Raw genomic sequence first — 23,955 nt, forward strand, 5'->3', positions numbered from 1 at the left:
TATTCCACCACAAAATAGTATGCCACTAAGCGTGAAAAATAACCAGTGAATGTCTTTGCCATGCCATAAAAATGTCAGGATGCTAGAAGATGATAAGCTGATGGTGTAAATCTTCTTAAATATAGACAATCGTAAAAGCGAATGAAAAATAAAAACAATAAACTTCAACAATTGAAAAAGTAGCATGACGCCAGCAATGATACTACTCTGTCCCGCCCTGTATCTCTTGCCATTTATAACTCTACCCGAACTTACCACCCTTTCGTTAAGATTGAGAAAGTGGTGTTGAATTGCGATTCTCGCGATTTTCATCTTCAGATGTCATTTAATAGCGGACCATTGTAACGTGATGTAGCTTTGAATCCGGTTAACGCAACGGAAGGAAGTGTGAAATTGATACATTTATACCAGAAATAGTGAAATTGAAAATAATATTGAATTCCATTAGTTTTCAAAATGACGGTACTTGAAAATTCAGCAGCAGCTGCTGCTGAGGCAGCAGCAAAAAGTTTTACCTTTGGAGTGACCGATTATGTGGTGTTCGTAATAATGCTGCTGACCTCAGCTGGTATTGGGGTGTACTTTGGTTTCTTTTCCAAATCGAAAAATACCACCGATGAATATTTGATGGGCAGTAAACAGATGAAGACCATACCGATTGCCATATCATTGGTGGCAAGGTAAGAAGTACTCGAGAATTACAATCCACCTTTTCTCTAATCCCCGCCCCATTTGTTTTTTTTTCTTTTCCTTACAGTCAACTCTCCGGCATTGCCATCATGTCGGTGCCTGCTGAGAACTATTCCTTTGGCTTTTCCTATTTCTTTATGGTTATTGCCATGGTTCTGGTGGTTCCAATTTTAAATTATATTATTGTACCGGTATTCTATAAGAACAATATTTCCAATTGTTATGAGGTAAGCGGAAAAGGGAAAGACCCTTTCCTTGAGCTTCAAATACCCACTAAATATTTTGTTTTTTTTTTTCCTTTCCCTACAGTATCTACAAATGCGTTTCGACAAAAGGACACGGAAATTGATTACCGCCTCATTTGTGTTCAATGCCTTCCTTATGCTGCCCGTATACATCTTTGTACCCGCCTTGGCCTTCTCACAAGGTAAAATGGAAATAAATTTTTAATTCAAAAGAAGAACCAAAAAAAAAATTAAAAAAAAATTGATTAAAATTCATTTTCATTTACAGTGACGGGCATAAATATTCATTTGATTAATGCCATTGTGTGTTCGATTTGCATCTTCTATACAATGTTGGTAAGTGGTGGCGGATATAGCTCCATTCTGCCTCCTCAGATTGAAAACATTTAACCCTTCCCCCGTCTCTTTAGGGTGGCATCAAAGCTGTTGTCTGGACCGATGTTGTGCAGGCTGGAATTATGGTAACCTCCGTTGTTTTGGTCGGCATAATGGGCACCATTAAAGTTGGAGGTCTAGGCAAGGTTTTCGAATTGGCCGAAGAAGGTGGCCGTTTGGATTTCTAGTAAGAACGAGAACATTTCGAACCAAAATTTATAAATTATTTAAATATTTATCTATTTTTAGCTATGGCTTAGATCCACGCATAAGAACTTCGGTCATGTCCCTCTTTACCGGTGGAATTTTGCTATGGACCGGTCACATTGGTTTAAATCAAAGCTGTGTCCAGCGTATTGTTTCACTGCCAACAATGCAAAATGCCCGAAGGTGAGGTGCAAAAATTTTTAAAAAGTAAAAGTTGAAAAAATTTTAATCGATTTTCTTCTTCCATAGAGCCTTGTTTCTTACCGGCATTGGTGTAATAATTATAATGGGTTTTAACTCCTTCAGTGGTATTGTCATGTTTGCCCGTTATTCCGGTTGTGATCCAATAAAAGCTGGGGTAAGTATAAAAACTAAACCAAAAAAAAGAAATAAATTATATAACATTTTCTATATAAAAATTTAAAGCACCTAAAAACTATCTACTCTCTTAGATAAATTATCTAGACCACTAGATAATTTTTCTAGGTGCACATAAATTACCTATAGTGTTGGATATTTTTTTCTAGGAGCTAGATAAGTTATTTAGGCAGCTAGATATATTTTCTAGATGCTCGATATATTATCTAGATTGCAAGATAATTTTTTAAGATCCTAGATAATTTATCTAGTCTGCTAGATAATTTTTTAAGATGCTAGATAATTTATCTAGTCTGCTAGATAATTGTTCAAGATGCTAGATAAATTATTTCTAGGTGCTAAATAATCTATCTAGACTGCTAGATAATTTTTCTGCTAGATAATTTATCTAGACTGCAAAATACAAAAATACAATACAGCTAGATAATTTTTCTAGACTGTTAGATAATTTTTCTGGGTGCTCTAGGCTGCTAGATAATTTATCCACGTCACAGATAAATAATCTAGACTGCTAGATAATTTTTCAAGTGCTAGATAAATTAAAAAGACTGCTATATATATTTTTCTGGGTGCTAACTAAATTATCTAGACTGCTTCACAATTTTTTCAGGTGCTAGATAAATTATCTAGACTGCTAGATAATTTTTCAAGATGTTAAATAAATTATCCACAATGCTAGATAATTTATCTAGCATCTAAAAACAGTTTCTAGCAGTCCAGATAATTTTTCTAGTACCTAGAAGAAATATCTAGCAGTTACGATAATTTATCTAGCATCTTGAAAAATTATCTAGCAGTCTAGATAACTTATTTAGCTCCTAGAAAAATTATCGTAACTGCTAGATATTTCTTCTAGGTGCTAGAAAAATTATCTGGACTGCTAAAAAATGTTTCTAGATGCTTGATAAATTATCTAGATAATTTATCTAGACTGCTAGATATTTTTTCTATGTTGTACATAAATTATCTATGGTGCTAGATAATTTTTAAATATGCTCGATAATTTATCTATACTGCTAGATAATTTTTCAAGATACTAGATAATTTGTTTAGACCGCTAGATATCTGTTCCAGATGCTAGATAAATTATCTAGACTGCTAGATAATTTTTCAGGATGCTAGATAAATTATCTAGACTGCTAGATATTTTTTCTGGGTGCTAGATAAATTATCTAGACGGCTAGATATTTTTTCAGGACGCTAGACAAATTCTCTAGACTGCTAGATAATTTTTCATGATGCTGGATAAATTATCTAGACGGCTTGAGAATTTTTCAGAATGCTAAAAAAATTATCTAAACTGCTAGATAATTTTTCAGGATGTTAGATAAATTATCTAGACTGCTAGATATTTTTGCTAGGTGGTAGATAAATTATCTATGGTGCTAGATAATTTTAAAGATGCTCGATAATTTATCTAACTTTTCAAGATACTAGATAATTTACCTAGACCGCTAGATATTTTTTCTAGGTGCTAGATAAATTATCTAGACTGCTATATAAATTATCTATACTGCTTGATAATTTTTCAGGATGCTAGATAAATTATCCAAACTGCTAGATATTTTTTCTATGTTGTAGATAAATTATCTATGGAGCTAGATAATTTTTAAAGATGCTCGATAATTTATCTAGACTGCTAGATAATTTTTCAAAATACTAGACAATTTATCTAGACCGCGAGATACTTTTTCTAGGTGCTAGATAAATTATCTAGACTGCTATATAAATTATCTATACTGCTTGATAATTTTTCAGAATGCTAGATAAATTATCCAAACTGCTAGATATTTTTTCTATGTTGTAGATAAATTATCTATGGTGCTAGATAATTTTTAAAGATGCTCGATAATTTGTCTATACTGCTAGATAGTTTTTCAAGATACTAGATAATTTGTCTAGACCGCTAGATATTTGTTCCAGGTGCTAGATAAATTATCTAGACGGCTAGAGAATTTTTCAGAATGCTAAACAAATTATCTAGACTGCTAGATAATTTTTCAGGATGTTAGATAAATTATCTAGACTGCTAGATATTTTTTCTAGGTGGTAGATAAATTATCTATGGTGCTAGATAATTTTTAAAGATGCTCGATAATTTATCTATATTGCGAGATAATTTTTCAAGATACTAAATAATTTATCTAGACCGCTACATATTTTTCTACATGCTAGATAACTTATCTAGACTGCTATATAAATTATCTAGACGGCTAGAAAATTTTTCAGAATGCTAGAAAAATTATCTAGACTGCAAGATATTTTTTCTAGGTGGTAGATAAATTATCTATGGTGCTAGATAATTTTTAAAGATGCTCGATAATTTATCTATATTGCGAGATAATTTTTCAAGATACTAAATAATTTATCTAGACCGCTAGATATTTTTCTACGTGCTAGATAAATTATCTAGACTGCTAGATATTTTTGATAGGTGATAGATAATTTATCCAGACTTCTAGATAATTTTTCAAGATGCTACATAAATTATTTAGACTGCTAGATATTTGTTCTAGGTTGCTAGATATTTTTGCTAAGCAATAGATAAATTATCAAGACTGCTAGATCATTTTACAAGATGCTTGATAATTTATCTAGACTGCTAGATAGTTTTTCTATGTGATATATAAATTATCAAAACTGCTAGATAATTTATCAAGTTGCTAGATAATTTATCTAGACTGCTAGATAATTTTTCAAGTGCTAGATAAATTAAAAAGACTGCTATATATTTTTTTCTGGGTGCTAACTAAATTATCTAGACTGCTTCATAATTTTTTCAGGTGCTAGATAAATTATCTACACTGCTAGATAATTTTTCAAGATGTTAAATAAATTATCCACAATGCTAGATAATTTATCTAGCATCTAGAAACATTTTCTAGCAGACCAGATAATTTTTCTAGTACCTAGAAGAAATATCTAGCAGTTACGATAATTTATCTAGCATCTTCAGAAATTATCTAGCAGTCTAGATAAATTATTTAGCTCCTAGAAAAATTATCGTAACTGCTAGATATTTCTTCTAGGTGCTCGAAAAATTATCTGGACTGCTAGAACCTGTTTCTAGATGCTTGATAAATTATCTAGATACTTTATCTAGACTGCTAGATATTTTTTCTAGATGCTAAATAATTTATCTAGACTGCTAGATAATTTTTCAGAATGCTAGAAAAATTATCTAGACTGCTAGATATTTTTTCTAGGTGGTAGATAAATTATCTATGGGGCTAGATAATTTTAAAGATGCTCGATTATTTATCTAGACTGCTAGATAATTTTTCAAGATACTAGACAATTTATCTAGACCGCTAGATACTTTTCCTAGGTGCTAGATAAATCATCTAGACCGCTATATAAATAATCTATACTACTAGACTATTTTTCAGGATGCTAGATAAATTATCTAGACTGCTAGATATTTTTTCTGGATGCTAGTTAATTTATCTAGACTGCAAAATATTTTTCTTGGTGCTATATAGATTATCTATACTGCTAGATAATTTTTGTAGGTGCTACATGAATTATCTAGTCTGCTAGATAATTTATCCACGTCACAGATAAATTATCTAGACTGCTAGATATTTTTCCTAGGTCTAAGATAACTTATTTAGACTGCTAGATATTTTTTCTAGGTGCTAAATTATTTATCTAGACTGCTAGATAATTTTTCTGGATGCTAGATAATTTATCTAGACTGCAAAATACAAAAATACTATACTGCTAGATAAATTTTCTAGACTGTTAGATAATTTTCTGGGTGCTCTAGGCTGCTAGATCATTTTTCCACGTCACAGATAAATTATCTGGACAGCTAGATATTTTTCCTAGGTCTAAGATAACTTATTTAGGCTGCTAGATACATTTTCTAGGTGGTAAATAAATTATCTAGACTGCTAGATAATTTTTCAAGATGCTACACAAATTATCTAGAGTGTTAGATAATTTTTCAGGATGTTAGATAAATTATCTTCTAGGTGGTAGATAAATTATCTATAGTGCTAGATAATTTTCAAAGATGCTCGATAATTTATCTAGACTGCTAGATAATTTTTCAAGATACTAGACAATTTATCTAGACCTAGATATTTTTTCATGTTGCTAGATATTTTTGCTAAGCGATAAATAAATTACCAAGACTGCTAAATAATTGTTCAAGATGCTAGATAAATTATCTAGACTGCTAGATCTTTTTGCTAAGCGACAGATAAATTATCAAGACTGCTAAATAATTGCTCAAGATGGTAGATAAATTATCTAGACTGCTAGATAATTTTTCAAGATGTTAGATAAATTATCGTAACTGCTAGATATTTCTTATAGGTGCTAGAAAAATTATCTGGACTGCTAGAAAATGTTTCTAGATGCCAGATAAATTATCTAGATAATTTAGCAGTCTAGATAATTAACTAGCAACTAGATAAATTATCTAGCAGTGTTTATAATTTATATATCACCTAGAAAAGCTATCTAGCAGTCTGGATAAATTATCTAGCATCTTGAAAAATTATACAGCAGTCTTGATAATTTATCTATCGCTTAGCAAAAATATCTAGCAATCTAGAAAAAATATCTAGCAGTCTAGATAATTTATTTAGCATCTTGAAAAATTATCTAGAAGTCTGAATAATTTATCTATCACCTATCAAAAATATCTAGCAGTCTAGATAATTTATCTAGCACCTAAAAAATTCTAGCGGTCTAGGCAAGCTATCTAGTATCTTAAAAAATTATCTAGCAGTATAATAAATTAACGAGCATCTTTAAAAATTATCTAGCACCATAGATAATTTTTCTACCACCTAGAACAAATATCTAGCAGTCTAGATAATTTATCTAGCATCCTGAAAAATTGTCTAGCAATATAGATTATTTATATAGCAGTCTAGATAATTTATCTAGCACCTAGAAAAAGTAACTAGGGGTCTAGATAAATTGTCTAGTAGCTAGAAAAATTATCTAGCTGTCTAGATAAATTATCGGACATCTTTAAAAATCATCTAGCACCATAGATAATTTATCTACCATATAAAATCTAGATAATTTATCTAGTCTGCTAGATATTTCTTCTGGGTGCTAGAAAAATTAACTGGACTGCTAGAAAATTTTTCTAGATGCTAGATAAATTATACAGATTTCTAGATTATTTTTTTAAGATGCTAGATGTTGTTGTTGTAACAGTGTTTTTGTTATGTTTATTTGTTCGTTCCTCTGTTCAATCTTGCTCTGGGTCTATCTCCAGTTCCAGAAAAGTGGCTGCTTCGATGGGATGTAGGAACAGATCCACTGGAGTTAGATGGGTAGGTTTGGCGGGGCAGTTAAAAAGTTGTTGTGTGTCGTGCGGGCCCATGCCGCATACTGGGCAGATGTCTTGCACGGCGCGATCGATTTCCGCCCAATAAGAATTTAGGCGACTGCAATATCCCGAGCGTAGTTGAGCCAAAACTACTCTAGTTTGTCTTGGCAGCTGACGCTCCTCAGCTGCAATAGATGAAGGATGTACTCCGAGTACTTTATTCACACTATAATTGCTTAAGGCCTTGGCAACTGCGTCCGTGTGAATGCTATTCAATCCTGCTTGATATGCTTGTTGATCTAGGGGTTCTCTCCTGTATCGTTGGACCTCTCCCTCTAGAGCATGGATATCCTTTCTGATCTCCCTGAATGGGCCGGGCCTACCCACAAGATGGTGATTGGGATGGCTCACACGATAACATCCAAGCAGGTACTGCAACGAAAGCATCTCATTGTGTTGCTTTACAGGAAGAATTTTTGCCTCCTCATGTAGATGGTCCACTGAAGATTTGAGGAGGCACCCTGTCGCTGTTCTCAGGGCGGCATTCTGGCAAGTTTGAATCTTTTTCCAGTTCGAATCACACAATCTCGGGGACCAGACTGGAGCCGCATAGCTTACCACAGACCGACCTATCGCGTTATATGTGGTCAACAAGGTTTCTTTATCTGCACCCCAAGTGCTGCCGGCAAGGGACTTGAGGACCTTGTTCGTACTTTTCAACTTGTCGCAGATAGCTGTGGCGTGTGCGCACGACGTGAATGTAGTGTCGAATGTGACCCCTAAAATTTTAGGGCAGTTTGTGGTCGGAATTCTGCTACCGTCGACCACGACATTCAACTCACGTCTAAACTGCGCTGTACATGTGGTGAACAGAGTGGCTGTAGATTTTGTGGGGGAAATCTGCATATTCTTCGAATGGAAAAAGGTGGTAAGATCAGTTAAATAGTTGTTCAGTCTCTCACAGATGTCATCAGGATAGGTACCCGACGCCAAGATCGTGCAATCATCCGCATACGTCACGATCTCAATGCCGTCTGGAGGGGGTGGAATACAGGAGAGGTAGAGGTTAAACAGTTCCGGAGATATCACCCCTCCTTGGGGAACTCCCTGTTTCACTCTACGAGGTTTGGACTGCTTATTCCTGAATTCCACGTACGACTGACGTCCACAAATATAGTTGACTATCCAACGTTTCAAGCTTGGCCGGAGGGTTGTCTGCTCAATGTCCTCAAACAGCGTGGAGTGCCTGACTGTATCAAAGACTTTTGATAAGTCAAGAGCCACCATCACTGTTCTATCGCACGGCCGTCTCTGGTTGAGTCCTTTACAGATATATGTGGTAATGGCGTGCAGCGCTGTTGTCGTGCTGTGCTGCTTACGGAATCCATGTTGATGATCGGCAACTCGATAGCTATTTCTGATACTGGGGAGGATCAAGGCCTCAAGTGTCTTTGCTACGAGCGACAAAAGCGAAATCGGTCTGTACGATTCACTTTTGCTGGCATCCTTGCCTGGCTTCCGTAGTGGGACCACCCTGCCCATTTTCCAGACTTCGGGAACAACGAGGGTGGCTAGCGACAAGTTGAAGACTTTGGTGAGATACTCGACTCCCGGCTCATCCAGCTGCTTCAACATTACCATGGAGATTCCATCAGGGCCCAACGCTTTGGATGATTTAGCGTTCCTGATGGCATTGGCAACATCATCCATTGTAAATTGTGGTGGTTCATCCTCGGCATGAAGAGATCTGATGCGACAATCCCACGGCAGCGGGTTCTTTCGTACCGGATTGACCCGGAACAACACAAAACCAATGTTCCGGCCAGCGGCTGCCACCTCAGTGTGTACATGTTCGTATTTGTTTCGTTTTTCTGTGTTGGGAGCAGCATATCCCGGAATGCCTGCTCCGAATTCTATTGGTCCGTGCCGGGACGGAGGAAAACCCAGGACCAATATATCTGTGCTCAGTTTGTCTCATTCGCATCTTCACCCACATCAAACCTTCGGTGAGATGCAATAGATGGCAGGAGTGGGTGCATCTAAGGGGTTGTTTTGGACTCGTCCACGTGAGGGACTACGACAGGGACTATGTTGCTGCATGCTGTGTGAACACAGTTCCCAGTGAGTCGTCGTCGGATTACGAGACTCCCTCGTCGTCTGATTACGAAACTCCCCCGCTGTCCCCACGACAACAACCGCACACGCAGCCTTTAACACCAGCCGTTGTTGTCCCAATCCCCGAAAATGCAGCCTTTTTGCAATTGAATTGCAATGGACTCCGAGGTAAGATCGAGGAGATAGTAGATTTTATGAGTCGGAAGAACATCAAGGTCGCGGCGGTGCAGGAAACCAAGCTGAACAACAACCACAGCTTAGAGCATTGTGATGGTTACAATGTTCTGAGGAAAGATCGCACCAGAAGTGGAGGTGGGGGATTGGCTTTCCTATTGCACCAGTCTGTCCAATATAGACCTATCTCGCTTGAGCCTGTCTCTAGTGACCCATACATGGAATGTATGGGGGCAGCAGTCAGGTGTGGAGCTGCCGAGATAGAGTTGCTGAATGTATACATCCCGCCGAGAAATAGCTGTATCCCTGATTATAGGCCTGACATTAGCCCGCTCTTGCAAGGTCATAATCGTCCTGGGGGATTTTAATGCGCATCATGAGATGTGGCATTCGGCCCTCGGAAACGACCAGAGAGGTACAGCGCTGGCTGAGCAGATTGACAGCTCTACGTTTTGCACGGTCAATGAGGACGCCCCTACCAGAATTAGAGGAGAATGTCACAGTTCGCCTGACATAACCATCGTGTCACCTGGTCTGACAAATGACGTTACCTGGCAACCCGTCATTTCCCTTGGATCAGACCATCTCCCCATAATTGTCTCCATTAGCAGACCACCCGACTTCATCACCTCTGAACGCCGCACGTTCGTCAATCATAAAAAAGCTGATTGGCCGAGTTTCAGAGAGTTCACCAATCACCGCTTCAGAGAATTGCCCAATCCTTCTGATGTTCGGGTAGCGGAAAGGACGTTCCGGGACATCATCACTGCTGCAGCCGCTCGCCATATCCCTGCTGGTCGAATACCCGAAGTAAGACCAAACTTCCCAGCAGAGCCGACGGGATTAGCAAATGAGCGTGATGAGCTTCGCCGTATCAACCCCAATGACCCCAGAGTCAGGAAGCTGACACTGGAAGTTAACAGGCTGGTCGGCGAGCATAAGCGGAACAAATGGTTAAATCATCTAAAGATGCTAGATAGATTATTTAGACTGCTAGATATTTTTTTCTAGGTGCTAGATAAATTATCTAGACTGCTAGATAATAATTCAAGGTCTAGATGATTTCTCTAGACTGCTAGATATTTTTTCTTGGTGCTAGATAAATTATCTAGCCTGCTAGATATTTCTTCAAGATGCTGATAAATGATCTAGACTGATAGATAGGTTAGGTTAGGTTTAGGATGCGTAACTGCCATGTTGGCAGCCACTCCACTCGGAGACCTTGAGGTCCATTGTGATCATCCAGACTATTGAATTGTGTGTTTTGTAGAGATGCAGGTTGTTGTTGTGATGTGATGGTGTATAGATTGTGCTATTTGTTTGTAGATGAAGAATGTGGCTATGTGTGTTGTTAAAAAGTTGTTCAGGTTATTGATTTGGCGATGGCATGTGAGTGATGTGAGATGTGTTGTTAGTTATGTATGGGGTGTAGTGTGTGTAGTGCAGCTATATGGTGATTTGTGCACGCAGATGGTGATTGTGTGTGACTGATGGCTATATGGTGTTGTGTGCATACTGATGATGACGGTGTAGAATGATGATGGTAGATTAAGTTGAAAAGGTTGGACAGGGAGGGAAGTGGAAAATTGGTAAGACAAGAGAGAAGAATAAGAATAATTAGTGACTATAGAGGAGAAATCAAATTATTTACGAAGAAAAGGTTTAGTAGCTAACTACGATTTAATTACCAATGGTTTTAGGTCTGTGCTGGCCTGCCCCAGAGCCACTTAAGGCTCTTGCAGTAAACTACCAGCACTGTAGGGTCAACAGAGGAGAAGTAAGAAAGAGATTCAATCACGTGTACATCAAATAGTCTATGTTTTTTGACCATCAGTCTAGGACATCTACATAGAAGGTGCTCGATTGTCTCCGTTTCCTCCTCATCCTCACATAACCTGCAATACTCAATGTTGTTGCCATCCCACTTGCATGTCATAGATCTTATTCCGCAGTGGCCAGTTATGACTCCCACAACGGTTCTGATTTCTGATTTGCACAGTGAGAGGAGGGACGCAGTTCTACGCCCTAAGATTACCGGCCAGATTGACTTAGATACCTTACATCCAGGCACGTCTTGCCAAACTTTAACGGTTTTCACTGCGTAGAACTTACTGAGCTTGTCGAGGAAAAAGCAGAGAGGTGGCTTAACACAATCCTTCACCGTGAGGTCCGAGGATTGGGAGCCTCTTCTTGCCAATTCATCAACTATCTCGTTTCGCTCAACATTGCAATGCCCAGGAACCCAGCAAAACCTAACAACTATGTTACATGTTTTTAAGAGAGACCTGCAACTTTGAACTGTCCTGGACATAATACTGTATGACCTTAGCGCTTTTAGAGCAGACTGACTGTCCACGTAAACAGTGACTGCCGTATCTATAAGGTCCGTCATTCCCACTATTAACTCCAAGGCTTTCCAAACCGCAAAGACTTCTGCCTGAAAAACACTACAATTGTCATTAAGCTTATACGAGTTCCTGATGTCTAGTTCTTCACAAAACACACCAGATCCCGTGCCTTCTTCCATCTTCGACCCATCGGTGAAGATTGACAGGCTATCGGGAAGTGGTCTGCCTTGTCCCCATTCACTCCTGTCGGGGATTATTACTTCAGCTGTGTCGAAGTCCAGGCTTGGTGAGATGTAGTCACTCTCATCTCCCCTGTCTCCTGTCCAATCTGACTACATATCCGCTGTAGAACACTAGCATGTCCCAGATGTGAATCACGCCACAGATTTAGCTCTTTAAGTCTCAAGGCAGATCGTGATGCCTGATACTGTACAAGAATATCCATGAGTTGGACGTTCAGTATGGCATTCAATGCAGCCTGAGGGGTGCTTCTTGCTGCTCCAGTAATGAGTACTGACGCAGCTCTTTGCACAGTAGCTATTTTGGACAGATTGGAATTATTGCCTAGGGCATGCCACCAAACGAGACAACCATAGGTCAGAATGAGACTGACCACTGTCCTATACAGCCAATGTATTACATGTGGTCTGAGGCCCCAACTCTTGCCTATGGAGTTCTTACAGGAATAGAGCGCTATCAAACCCCTCTTGGTGCGCTCCTCCGTGTTCCTTTTCCATCTTAGCCGATGGTCCAGGACCACTCCCAGGTATTTCGCCTCCGTAGAGAGATCCAACCGCACTCCATCCAGCGTTGGCGGCACAAATTCGGCAATATTTCTTTTTCTGGTGAATAGTGCCAGCTCAGTCTTCGCAGGGATCATCCCAAGACCATTGTGGTGGGCCCAGCGAGAGAGCTTAACCAGCGCACCCTGCATCAGTTCCGACAGCGTCGACAAGAATTTTCCACTGATTAAAAGGACAACGTCGTCAGCATATGCTACTACTTTAGTCCCCAGTCTATCGAACTCTTTGAGTATCACATTCACCACTAGAAGCCACAGCAGTGGAGATAAAACTCCACCCTGTGGGGTGCCCCTAGTGACTGACTTCCTTACGGAACTCTCTCCAATACTGGAATTGATCAGTCTGCTTTCCAGCATTCCGTCAATCCAGTTGATTAGGATAGAGGGGACACTCAATTGCTCTAGAGAAGAATGAATGGAATTCAAGCTTCACATTATTGAACGCTCCTTCTATGTCTAGAAAAGCGGTCAATGTGTGATCCAAGTTATCCATGTTCTTCTCTATGTAACCCACTACCTCATGTAGCGCTGTTTCTGTAGATTTCCCTTTCATATAAGCATGCTGAGAACTGCTTAAAAGGTCACGATTTATATAGGATCTAATCTCCAAGTCGAGCAGCCTTTCTAGAGTTTTTAATAGAAAAGAGGAAAGACTAATCGGTCTGCAGTCTTTCGGCAACGCGTGGCTTGGTTTCCCAGCCTTGGGAATATATAACACTGTTACCTCTTTCCACAGTGCCGGTATGTGCGACAGCAATAGACAAGCCCTAAAAATAACCTTCAGTATAGTGATCAATATCGGTGGTGCGTTTTGAAGCATCGCCAAAATGACACCACCTGGGCCAGTAGATTTATGGGGTTGAAAAGTGCTGATCGCCCAAGAGATCCTTGAATCACTTATCAACCTATCAACGAAGATCCTCTCGTCGGGTGTATAGGTTCTGTTCATTTCCGAGCTCGGATACGAATCAGCGTCCTTGCATCCCGGGAAGTGGGTCTCTGCCAATAGGTCAAGGGTCTCTAGAGCGGAGTTCGTCCACGTGCCATCATTTTGTTTGATGCTCCCAATAGGTTTGGGATCCTTTGAGATTACCTTACGAAATCTTGCCGCCTCGTTTACTCCCTCTATCGCCTCACTAAAGTTAATCCAGGAGCTCCTCTTGGCTTTCCTGACCTCACTTTTGTACCTATTGAAACTGTTCCTATACAAATCCCAATCCGTACTAAGCTTGGTCCTGTTCGCTTTGTTATATGCTCTCCTGCTAGCCTTCCTTAGGTTAGCCAGATCTTTGTTCCACCAAACGGGCTGTGTTCTTCTACCTGGATAAGTTATTGGGCATGTCTTTTCATAGCAATCCCTGAGTACATTTGTGAGATCCTCAACGCGACTGTCAACTTCCCTCTCTGTGTGAAGTTCAGAAATTTCCCACAGTCTTGAAGAGGCCATGGAGTTGTATTTCTCCCAATTGTTTCTCCTGGGATTCCTATGAGGTGGTTGCCGTTTACTGCCACTCGAGACTCGAAAGTGTATCGTCCTATGGTCCGAAAAGGAGCATTCCTCCCTCTCCAGTCTGTTATGGAAGTATCCTCCATATTTGTAAGGGTGAGGCCTATTACCTCCTCCCTTACCCTATTCTGGAAGGTAGATTATTAATTAACATAAAATCGAATATGGACTCACCTCTCGTATTAGTGTCACTGCTTACCCAGTGGAAATGATGGGCATTTACATGACAGCCCATTATGAGATTGCAATTGCCCGAGATATCTTCCACTAACTTGCGCACCAATCGACTTGGTGGGTCAGGTACCTCGTACGGCATGTTGACCGAGGCTAGCACCAAGGCTCTTCCGGAGCCTACTTCCAGCCTCACTACTGCCGTGTCGCCATCACTGTAATTATAGAGGTGAATAAGATTTAGACTTTTCTTCAAGTTCTTACCTTCTTCCCATTCGATGAGTAGAATAGGGAGTCCGCCCATCGTTTAGTCCAGAAACCCTTTTTTGTAGAGATAGGGTTCCTGGACTAAAGCGATGTCAATCTCAGACTTTGTAAGGGAGAGAAGGAGTTCGGCTGCTGCCGCTTTGCAGTGGTGCAGATTGATCTGCACCACGCAGAGGCCCTGCTGCCTACACTCCTTACTGAGACTGCGGGAAGCGGAACCGAAGCCAACCCAACCCGAAGTTCAGCTCTCCCTTACGAGCCTTGATGAGTTCCGCACTCGAGCTGTCCATGGTGAACTTCATTAAAGTACCTCCCCCTTCGGGTAAGGAGCTCACCAGTTTCCAGCTGCCAGTCTGGATAGGCCTATTCTGCTTCCGAATAAGCTTCAGCACCTCTGCCACATACGAGTCCGGAGGTGGCACCCAAGTTGTCGAAAAGTCCTCGATGGGATTTCATGGATGGAAAGCGCAGCCACCCTGCAACCGTCGCACAGAGGGTCAGAGCCATTCACTGTTTGAATGAGGAAATCTGGCGATTCCTCATCCTTGCCCTGCCAAAGCCGGTCTTCCTCTCGTCCACATCTTCAGACGTAATGACCCTCCTCAGAAGACCCTCCACCAGCAACCAATGATCATCATTGATCCTGCCTTCAGGATCAGACCTATCAATGATCGCTACCAGAAGGTCATCCGGGGCTGTCATTCTCGCGGGTCTATGTAGCTCGTGTGGCTTCCCTCCGGCCGGTTTTGGGGGATTTTGTCCCGGGCTGCCCTTGCGGGCCCTCCCTGGTTGAGCTCCCTTAACCGATTGAAGAGCTGCCACCTTCGCGAACGATGCTGGTTGACTGGCGGTCCATCATCCTCTTGGCACCTGGGTGTGGATCCTCAGAAAGTCTCACTCTCTTCACACAAGGTTGTTGTGAAGACGTTATCTTCTGACCACTGGCCATTTTTGAGGGTGATGGACCGTCACCGTTCCCCTTCGGACTAGCGTTGGTTTTCCCCGAGACTGATAGATAATTTTCACGATGCTAGATAAATTATCTAGACTGCTAAATACATTTTTTACTAGATAATTAATCTAGACTGCTAAATAGTTTTCCCAGGTGCCACATAAATTATCTGGACTGCTAAATATTTTTTTCAAGATGCTACATAAATTATCTAGCGTGCCAAATAATTTCTTCGGGTGCTCGATAATTTATCTAGACTACTAGATATTTTTTGCTAGGTCCTAGATAAACTTTCTAGTCTGCTAGACATTTTTTCTACGTGCTAGATAAATTATCTAGACTGCTAGATAATTTTTTGAGATGCTAAACAAATTGTCTAGACTGCAGGAAAATTTTTCAAGATGTTATATAATTTATCTAGACTGCTAGATATTCTTTCTTGGTACTAGATAAATTATCTAGATTGCTAGATATTTTTCTAGGTGCTAGACAGATATTATCTAGACAGCTAGATAATTTTTCTTGGTGCTAAAAAATTATCTAGACTGCTAGGTATTTTTTAGGTGATAGATAAATTATAAGGGGTTTTTCTAGGTGTTAAATAAATTATCTAGACTGTTAGATAGTTACTTCGAGATAATTTCATAAGTGCTAGATAATTCATCTAGGCTTCTAGATAATTTTTCTCTGGAGTTAGATATATTATCTAGGTTTTTTGACATTTGATATAATTTATCTCTTCTTCAACTTTTCCATGCAGGTCGTTGAGAAGCCCGACAAAATGATGCCCTTCTTTGTGCAGGATATAATGGGTCATTTGAAGGGTATGCCTGGCGTATTCATATCCTGTGTCTTCAGTGCTGCGCTCAGTACAATGTCAGCCAATTTGAATTCGCTAGCTGGGGTGGTGTACTTCGATTACATCAAGCCATTTATACGTCACACCGATGCCCGAGCCAATACCATTATGAAAATCTTTGTTGTTGCCATGGGCACCTATTGCATTTTTGCCGGGGTGATTGTGCAGAAATTCAATTCAATTTTGCAGACTATTATCACCATCACCAGTATTAGCTATGGTGCTGTGATTGGGGTATTTTTGGTGGGCATGTTTGTGCCAAGGGTTAATGGAAAGGTAAGTCCAGGCAAACACACAAGCGTATAATAGAGGAATCATAACGGGTTTATTTTCTATCCTCCATTTCTCTTTAGTGTATCTTCACCGGTATTACTGTCAGCATATACATTATGTTGTGGATTATTGTGAATGCCCAAATGCTTTTCAAATCGGGTGCCATGAAATATGCCCCACTACCCACCACCTTGGAGCGGTGTGAGGAGTATAATTTCTATAGTTTAATAAAAAATGTGTAAGTATTTTTAAATTATCACACCTAAAAAACTACAAGATCACAATTCTGTTATGCTTCTCTTTAGGAATACCACAACAACCTCCGAGCCGCCCCTACAAACCCCTTTGGTTACCACCGCCTTTGAAAGTAATCGTCCTTTTTCGATCTATGAAATTTCCTTCTATTGGTATAAATTGGTTGGCCTTGTCATACTTGCCGTAACAGCAATTGCCGCAAGCTATATTTGGAAGCGTGAGGATGATGAAAAATACGATCCGAAGCTATATTCTCCAATTATATGGAGATTTTTACCAGAGGTCCCCAAAGAAATGGAAAATGTGCCATTGAAATCACAAAATCCTGAAAATGGAAATAATACAACGATTATTTTACCCGAGGGAAATGAAGATCCACCAAGCAATGGCAATTTGAAACAGTAATCGTAAGGTCCTTTTTGCCTGCTTAGCTAGCTAATAAGTTCGAATCGTTTTGTATTTGTAGTTTAGTTAAATTTATTAATAAAACAAAATTTATTACTCGGCTGGGTCGAAAATATTATGTCTCTCATTCCCTAAAAAGGAGTCATCCAATAGATGGAATATATCCTAAATATTTCATCGAATGATAGGAAAACTTCTACCAGGCTCTTGATGGCTAAAAGAACCGTGTATAGACTGAGCACTAACAGCGTTAGAAGGACGCATAAAAGAATCTTTTGTAGAAAAGACTTCCTTGGGAGATATTACAATGTATGTACATATATTTCCACGAACATAAACGGGGGGATTAAGAATAAGTTCACCCCGACTCACATCACTTCAATAATATTAGACTCGCTTTTTATATAGATCTGTTAAAAGCTCTTGTACGGCTTGAACAACTACTAAAGGGGTATTTTATAATTGCAAGATTTTTCAAAGGTGCATTCTATAGAAGGAATACCTATTAAGGTTCCTCTGCGGATAAATAATTTACTAGCGTTTAATTTTTAAAGAGTATTTTTTTTTTTGTCATATCCCCCCGACGTGTGGATTCCACTGTGAACACAAATTTTGGGACAGAGATAATTTCATTTGGAGAAGAAAGCCCTTGGTGAGTATATTAAGAACCCCGAAGGCGTGATGAAGTTTTTGCTAGAGAACCTATAAGCCATCAGGAATTAGCGTTATATCTTTGTTCACTGTTGCTTTAGCATATTTTTGAGATGACATGTCTTCAGTCAAATCGAATGTGGATTATTTTCGTAGAGCACTTCGACCTTCCAACTCGCTTCCTTCATTGTCCTTTTCGTTCTTTATTTTAAGAGCAGCTATAAAAGTACCACAAGATGACGTTTTTCTGCTTGGAAATGTTCTGCAAAAATGTCGCTCAGAAAATTTTAGGTACGGCTCTCATTGACAACTAATTCGATTTTGTTACACAGTGTTCTTTATAGAACATTTTTTGAAAGAACTGTCAAATGAATATTCCATAGATAAAACACCACCTCTTAAAGAGGTGTTCACACAATACATCCTCAATATAAACTTCTTGACCATAAACACTCCAACAGAGGCCTTCAAAATATAGAAAATCATCCTTAGATAGATCTCCATAAGGGATCTCTACACATATAAGGCTTCCTAGTGTGCTCATCCATGGCTAGAAATCATCCTTAAAAGATTTTCTATAGATACAAGACCTCCTAAAGGGTTAGTCTATACGAAGACTTCTACCTATAGAGGTCTTCTTTTCATATAAAACTTGCTAGGGGTGTATTCTTTGGACAGAAGACCTCCTAAATGTGTCTTCAATGGGTTAACACTTCAATTGATACAAGTCGTCCCAAGGCATCTAGGGCCATAGAATGTACTAAAGATGACTTTAGGAAAAATGAAACCTCCTAAGGGAGGACCTAATGGGATCTTTTCTCTATAGAAGTCCTCCAAAAAGACTCTCCTATCTTTAAACAACTTCCTAAACGGTCTCTCTCTATAGGGGACCTCTTACAGGTGCATTTTTTTCATTGACAACCTTCAAATGCAGAGTTCCATCTGTAGTAGACATCCTAAAGAGGTTCCTATAGAAGTCTTCCTAACGAGGTTTTCTCTCCAATGACCTCTATTCAAGACGCCTTCTCTCTATAGAAGACATCCTAAAACTTCTTGACCATAAACACTCCTACAGAGATCTTCAAAATATAGAAAATCATCCTAAGTTAGATAAGAGATCTCTCACACATGTACGGCTTTCTAATGAGCTTATCCATGGCTAGAAATTATCCTCAAAAGATCTTCTATAGATACAAGACTTCCTTAAGGGTTAGTCTCTGCGAATACTTCTACCTACAGCGGTCTTCTTTTCATATAAAACCTGCTAGGGGTGCATTCTTTGCACAGAAGACCTCCTAAATGTGTCTTCTATGGGTTAACAAAACATCCTTCAATTGCATCTATGGTCATACTATTGGTACTAAAGATGACTTTAGGAAAAATGAAACATATTAAGGGAGGCCCTAATGGGATCTTCTCTCTATAGAAGTTCTCCTAAAAGACTCTCCTATCTTTAAACAACTTCCTAAACGGTCTCTTTCTATAGAGGACCTCTTACAGGTGAATTTTCTCCATTGACGACCTTCATATGCAGAGTTCCATCTGTAGTAGACTTCCTAAAGGGGTATATTCTGTACAGAAGACTTCCTGACGGGGATCTTCTACCTATAGAACTCCTCCTGTAGTGCGATTCTCTAACTCATTTTTTGAGTTACCGACGAATGTCGGTAAAAGTAAAACGCAAAATTATGAATGAGAAGTATCAATAAAAGTTGACAGCCCTGTTGCTATCGGTAGGATTTATCAACAGCTTTGGTTTGGTTGTTAACTTACCGAAAATTTTCGTTAATTACCGAAATTATAAGCATTTTAATTTTATCGATTTTTCTTGGTAACTCAAAAAATGAGTTAGAAAATCGCACTACTGACGAGGTTTTTCCCCTTAAGACCTCCTAATGTATTCTACTCTCAATAAAATACCCTAAAGGGATCTTCTCTCTATAAAAGAAATTCTACAAAATAACTCCTAAAGAGGGGTTCTATCTCTATAAGAGCTGCTAAAAGGACCTTCTACACCTATCTCAAGGTGTCTTCTCTATATATAAGACTCTCTCTATGGAATACATACTCAAGGGGTCTTCTCTGCAAAGAAGGCCCTCTACCGAACACCCTTCTTACTATAAAATACCTCCTCAAGGGGTCTTCCCTTTATAGCGAACCCCTTCAAGGGGTCTTCTCACTACCGAAAACCTCCTGTAGGGATATTGTCTATATGGTAAACCTCCACAAAAGAATAGAATACCTTTTCAAGGTGTCTTCTCTCTATAGAATACCTATTTAAGACAAGTTTTCCCCCTTAAGAGCTCCTAATGGATTCTACTCTCAATAAAATAACCTTAAGGTGTCTTCTCTCTATAAAAGAAATTCTACAAAATAACTCCTAAAGAGATCTTCTATCTCTATAAGAGCTGCTAAAAGGACCTTCTACACCTATCTCAAGGTGTATTCTCCATATATAAGATTCTCTCTATGGAATACATACTCAAGGGGTCTTCTCTATAAAGAAGGCAGAACACCCCTCTACAGAACATCCTTCTTACTATAAAATAATTCCTCAAGGGGTCTTCTCTTTATGGCGGACCCCTTCAAGGGGTCTTCTCACTACAGAAAACCTCCTATAGGGATATTCTCTCTATGGTACACCTCCACAAAAGGTCTTTGCTCTATAGAATACCTTTTAAAGGTGTCTTCTCTCTATAGAATACTTATTCAAGACGCATTCTCTCTATTGAAGACTTCCTAAAATTGCCCTCCCTCTATAGAAGACTTCCTAAAGAGGTATTCTCTCCTCATGGAATACCCCATATGGAGGTCTTCTCTTTATAGAATATCTCACAAAGATGTCTTCTCTGTATGGAATACCTCCTAAAGAGGTCTTCTCTCTAAAGAATACCTCATAAAGAGGCCTTCTCTCTATAGAATACATCGTAAACAGATCTTCTCTCTTTATGGAATACCCCATATAGAGGTCTTCTCGTTATAGAATATCTCACAAAGAGGTCTTCTCTGTATGGAATACCTCCTAAAGAGGTCTTCTCTCTAAAGAATACCTCATAAAGAGGCCTTCTCTCTATAGAATACATCGTAAACAGATCTTCTCTCTTTATGGAATACCCCATATAGGGTCTTCTCTTTATAGAATATCTCACAAAGAGGTCTTCCCTGTATGGAATACCTCCTAAAGAGGTCTTCTCCCTAAAAAATACCTCATAAAGAGGCCTTCTCTCTATGGAAGACCTTCTAAAGAGGTCTTTTCTCTTTATGGTATACCCCATATAGAGGTGTTCTCTATATAAAATATCTCACAAAGAGGTCTTCTCTGTATGGAATACCTCCTAAAGAGGTCTTCTCCCTAAAAAATACCTCATAAAGAGGCCTTCTCTCTATAGAAGGCCTTCTAAAGAGGTCTTTTCTCTTTATGGAATAACCCATATAGAGGTCTTCTCTATATAGAATATCTCACAAAGAGGTCTTCTCTGCATGGAATACCTCCTAAAGAGGTCTTCTCTCTAAAAAATACCTCATAAAGAGGTCTTCTCTCTATAGAAGACCTTCTAAAGAGGTCTTCTCTCTAAAAAATACCTCATAAAGAGGTCTTCTCTCTATAGAAGACCTTCTAAAGAGGTCTTCTCTTTATAGAATATCTCATAAAGAGATCTTCTCTCTATAGAATACCTCATAAAGAGGCATTCTCTCTATAGAAGACCTCCTAAAGAGGCCCTCTCTCTATAGAATATCTCATAAAGAGGTCTTCACTCCATGAAAGACATCCTAAAGAGGACTTCTCTCTACAGAATACCCCCTAAAGGGGTTTTCTCTCGGTAGAAGAGAGCTCTTCTTTCTAAATTCTCATTACAAAAGACTTCCTAAAGTGGTCTATTTTCTATAGAAGACTTTCTAAATAGGTATTCTCTGTACAGAAGAACTCCTGAAGATGTCTTCTCTCTACAGAAGACCTCGTAAAGAGGTGTTCTCTCTACAAAAGACCTCGTGAAGATGTGTTCTCTCTAAAGATGACCTCGTGAAGATTTCTTCTCTCTATAGAAGATATTTTTTTTCTTTATAGAAGACCTCCTAAAAAGTATTCTCTCTACAGCAGAAGACCTCTTCATTCTATAGAAGACTTTTTTATAAATAGGCATTCTCTCTATATTAAATCTCCTAAAGAGACCTTCTTTCTATAGAAGACTTCGTAAAGGGGTCTTCTCTCTATAGAAGAGCTCCTAAAGAGGTTTTCTCTCTATAGAAGGCCTCTTTATTCTATAAAGATCTTCTAAATAGGTATTCTCTCTATATTAAACATCCTAAAGACGCCTTCTCTCTATAGAAGACTTCCTAAAACTGCATTCTTTCTATAGAAGACTTCCTTCTCTCTAAAAAAATTACCTCATAACTAGGCCTTCTCTCTATAGAATACCCTATAAAGAGGTCTTCACTCCATAGAAGACATGCTAAAGAGGTTTTCTCTCTAAAGAATACCTCATAAAGATGCCCTCTCTCTATAGAAGACCTCCTAAAGAGGTCTTCTCTCTATAGTATACCACATAAAGAAGTCTTCTCTTTATAGAATATCTCATAAACAGGTCTTCACCCCATAGAAGACACCCTAAGGAGGACTTCGCTCTATAGAATACCCCCTAAAGCGGCTTTCTTTCTATAGAAGACCTCTGCCAACCACATGAGACATCTTGTTTCTAAATTCTCTCTACAAAAGATCTCCTAAAGAGGTCTATTCTCTATGAAAGACCTTCTAAATAGGTAATCTCTGTACAGAAGACCTCCTGAAGAGGTGTTCGCTCTATAGAAGACCCCGTGAAGATGTCTTCTCTCTATAGAAGACCACATAAAAAACATTCTCTCTACAGCAGAAGACCTCTTCAGTCTATACAAGACCTTTTAAATAGGTATTCTCTCTATATTAAATCTTTTAAAGAGACCTTCTCTCTATAGAAGACTTCGTAAAGGTGTTTTCTCTCTATAGAAGACCTCCTAAAGAGGTTTTCTCTCCAAAGAAGGCCTCTTCATTCTATAGAAGATCTTCTAAATAGGTATTCTCTCTACATTCAACATCCTAAAGATGCCTTCTCTCTATAGAATACTTCGTAAGGAAGTCTTATTTCTATAGAAAACCTCCAGAAAAGGTTTTCTCTCTAGAGCAGTCTCTATAAAATACCTCTTAAAAAGGGGTTCTCTCTATAGAAAACTTCTTCTCTCTATAGGAGGTATTCTTTCTTTAGAAGACTTTCTAAATAGGTATTCTCTCCATAGTGAACCTCTTAAAGTGGCCTTCTCTCTGTAGAAGATCTCCTAATGGTGTCTTCTCTCAATAGAATACTTCCTAAAGGGGGTTTCTCCTGTAGAGGTTTTCTCTCCATAGAAGTTCTCTAGAGAGAAGATCTCCTAAAGAGAATTTCTCTCTTTAAGAAACCGCATAAAGAGGTATTCTCTGTATAAAAAAACCTCCTAAAGATGACTTCTTTGTATAGAAGCCGCTCTCTCTATGGCAGTCATTATAGGAGACCTTCTGGTGATGCCTCTTCTTTCTATAGAAGACCTTCTAATGACATTTTATCTCTACAAAAGACCATCTAAAGAGGTATTTTCTCTACAGAATACAATCTAAAGAGGTCTTCTCTCTATAGAAGACCTCCTAAAGAGGTTTTCTTAATTTAGGAGATTCCTAAAAGAGGTATTATCTCTAAAGAAGGCTGCCTAAAGAGATATTCTCTGTATAGAAGACCTCCCAGGGAAGACTTCTCTCTATGGAAGACCTTCTAAAGAGGTATTCTTCCTATATTAAACATCATAAAGATGTCTTCTCTCTATAGAAGACTTCGTAAGAAAGTCTTCTTTCTATAGAAAACCTCCGAAAAAGGTATTCTCTCTAGAGAAGTCTCTAGAGAATGCCTCCTAAAAAGAGTTTCTCTCTATAGAAGACTTCTTCTCTCTATAGAAGACCTCTTCTTTCTATAGAAGATCTTCTAA

General features: G+C 38.9%; 1 protein-coding gene across 1 annotated transcript; it reads left to right on the forward strand.

The window, feature by feature from the left end:
• The first annotated feature begins 291 nt into the window (after positions 1 to 291).
• On the forward strand, positions 292 to 17,432 carry LOC141396534 (sodium-coupled monocarboxylate transporter 2-like). The gene is made up of 11 exons (XM_073972089.1): positions 292 to 385; positions 449 to 680; positions 758 to 917; positions 1,000 to 1,117; positions 1,204 to 1,271; positions 1,346 to 1,497; positions 1,560 to 1,700; positions 1,767 to 1,875; positions 16,288 to 16,662; positions 16,740 to 16,897; positions 16,965 to 17,432. The coding sequence occupies exons 2-11, from the start codon at positions 457 to 459 to the stop codon at positions 17,317 to 17,319; spliced, it is 1,860 nt and encodes a 619-aa protein (XP_073828190.1). The 5' UTR covers positions 292 to 385; positions 449 to 456; the 3' UTR covers positions 17,320 to 17,432.
• The last annotated feature ends 6,523 nt before the right edge of the window (positions 17,433 to 23,955 follow it).

Source organism: Musca autumnalis, unplaced genomic scaffold (genome assembly GCF_047663935.1).
Source record: "Musca autumnalis isolate F117 unplaced genomic scaffold, ASM4766393v1 scaffold_1, whole genome shotgun sequence".
NCBI classification, from domain to species: Eukaryota; Metazoa; Arthropoda; class Insecta; order Diptera; family Muscidae; genus Musca; species Musca autumnalis.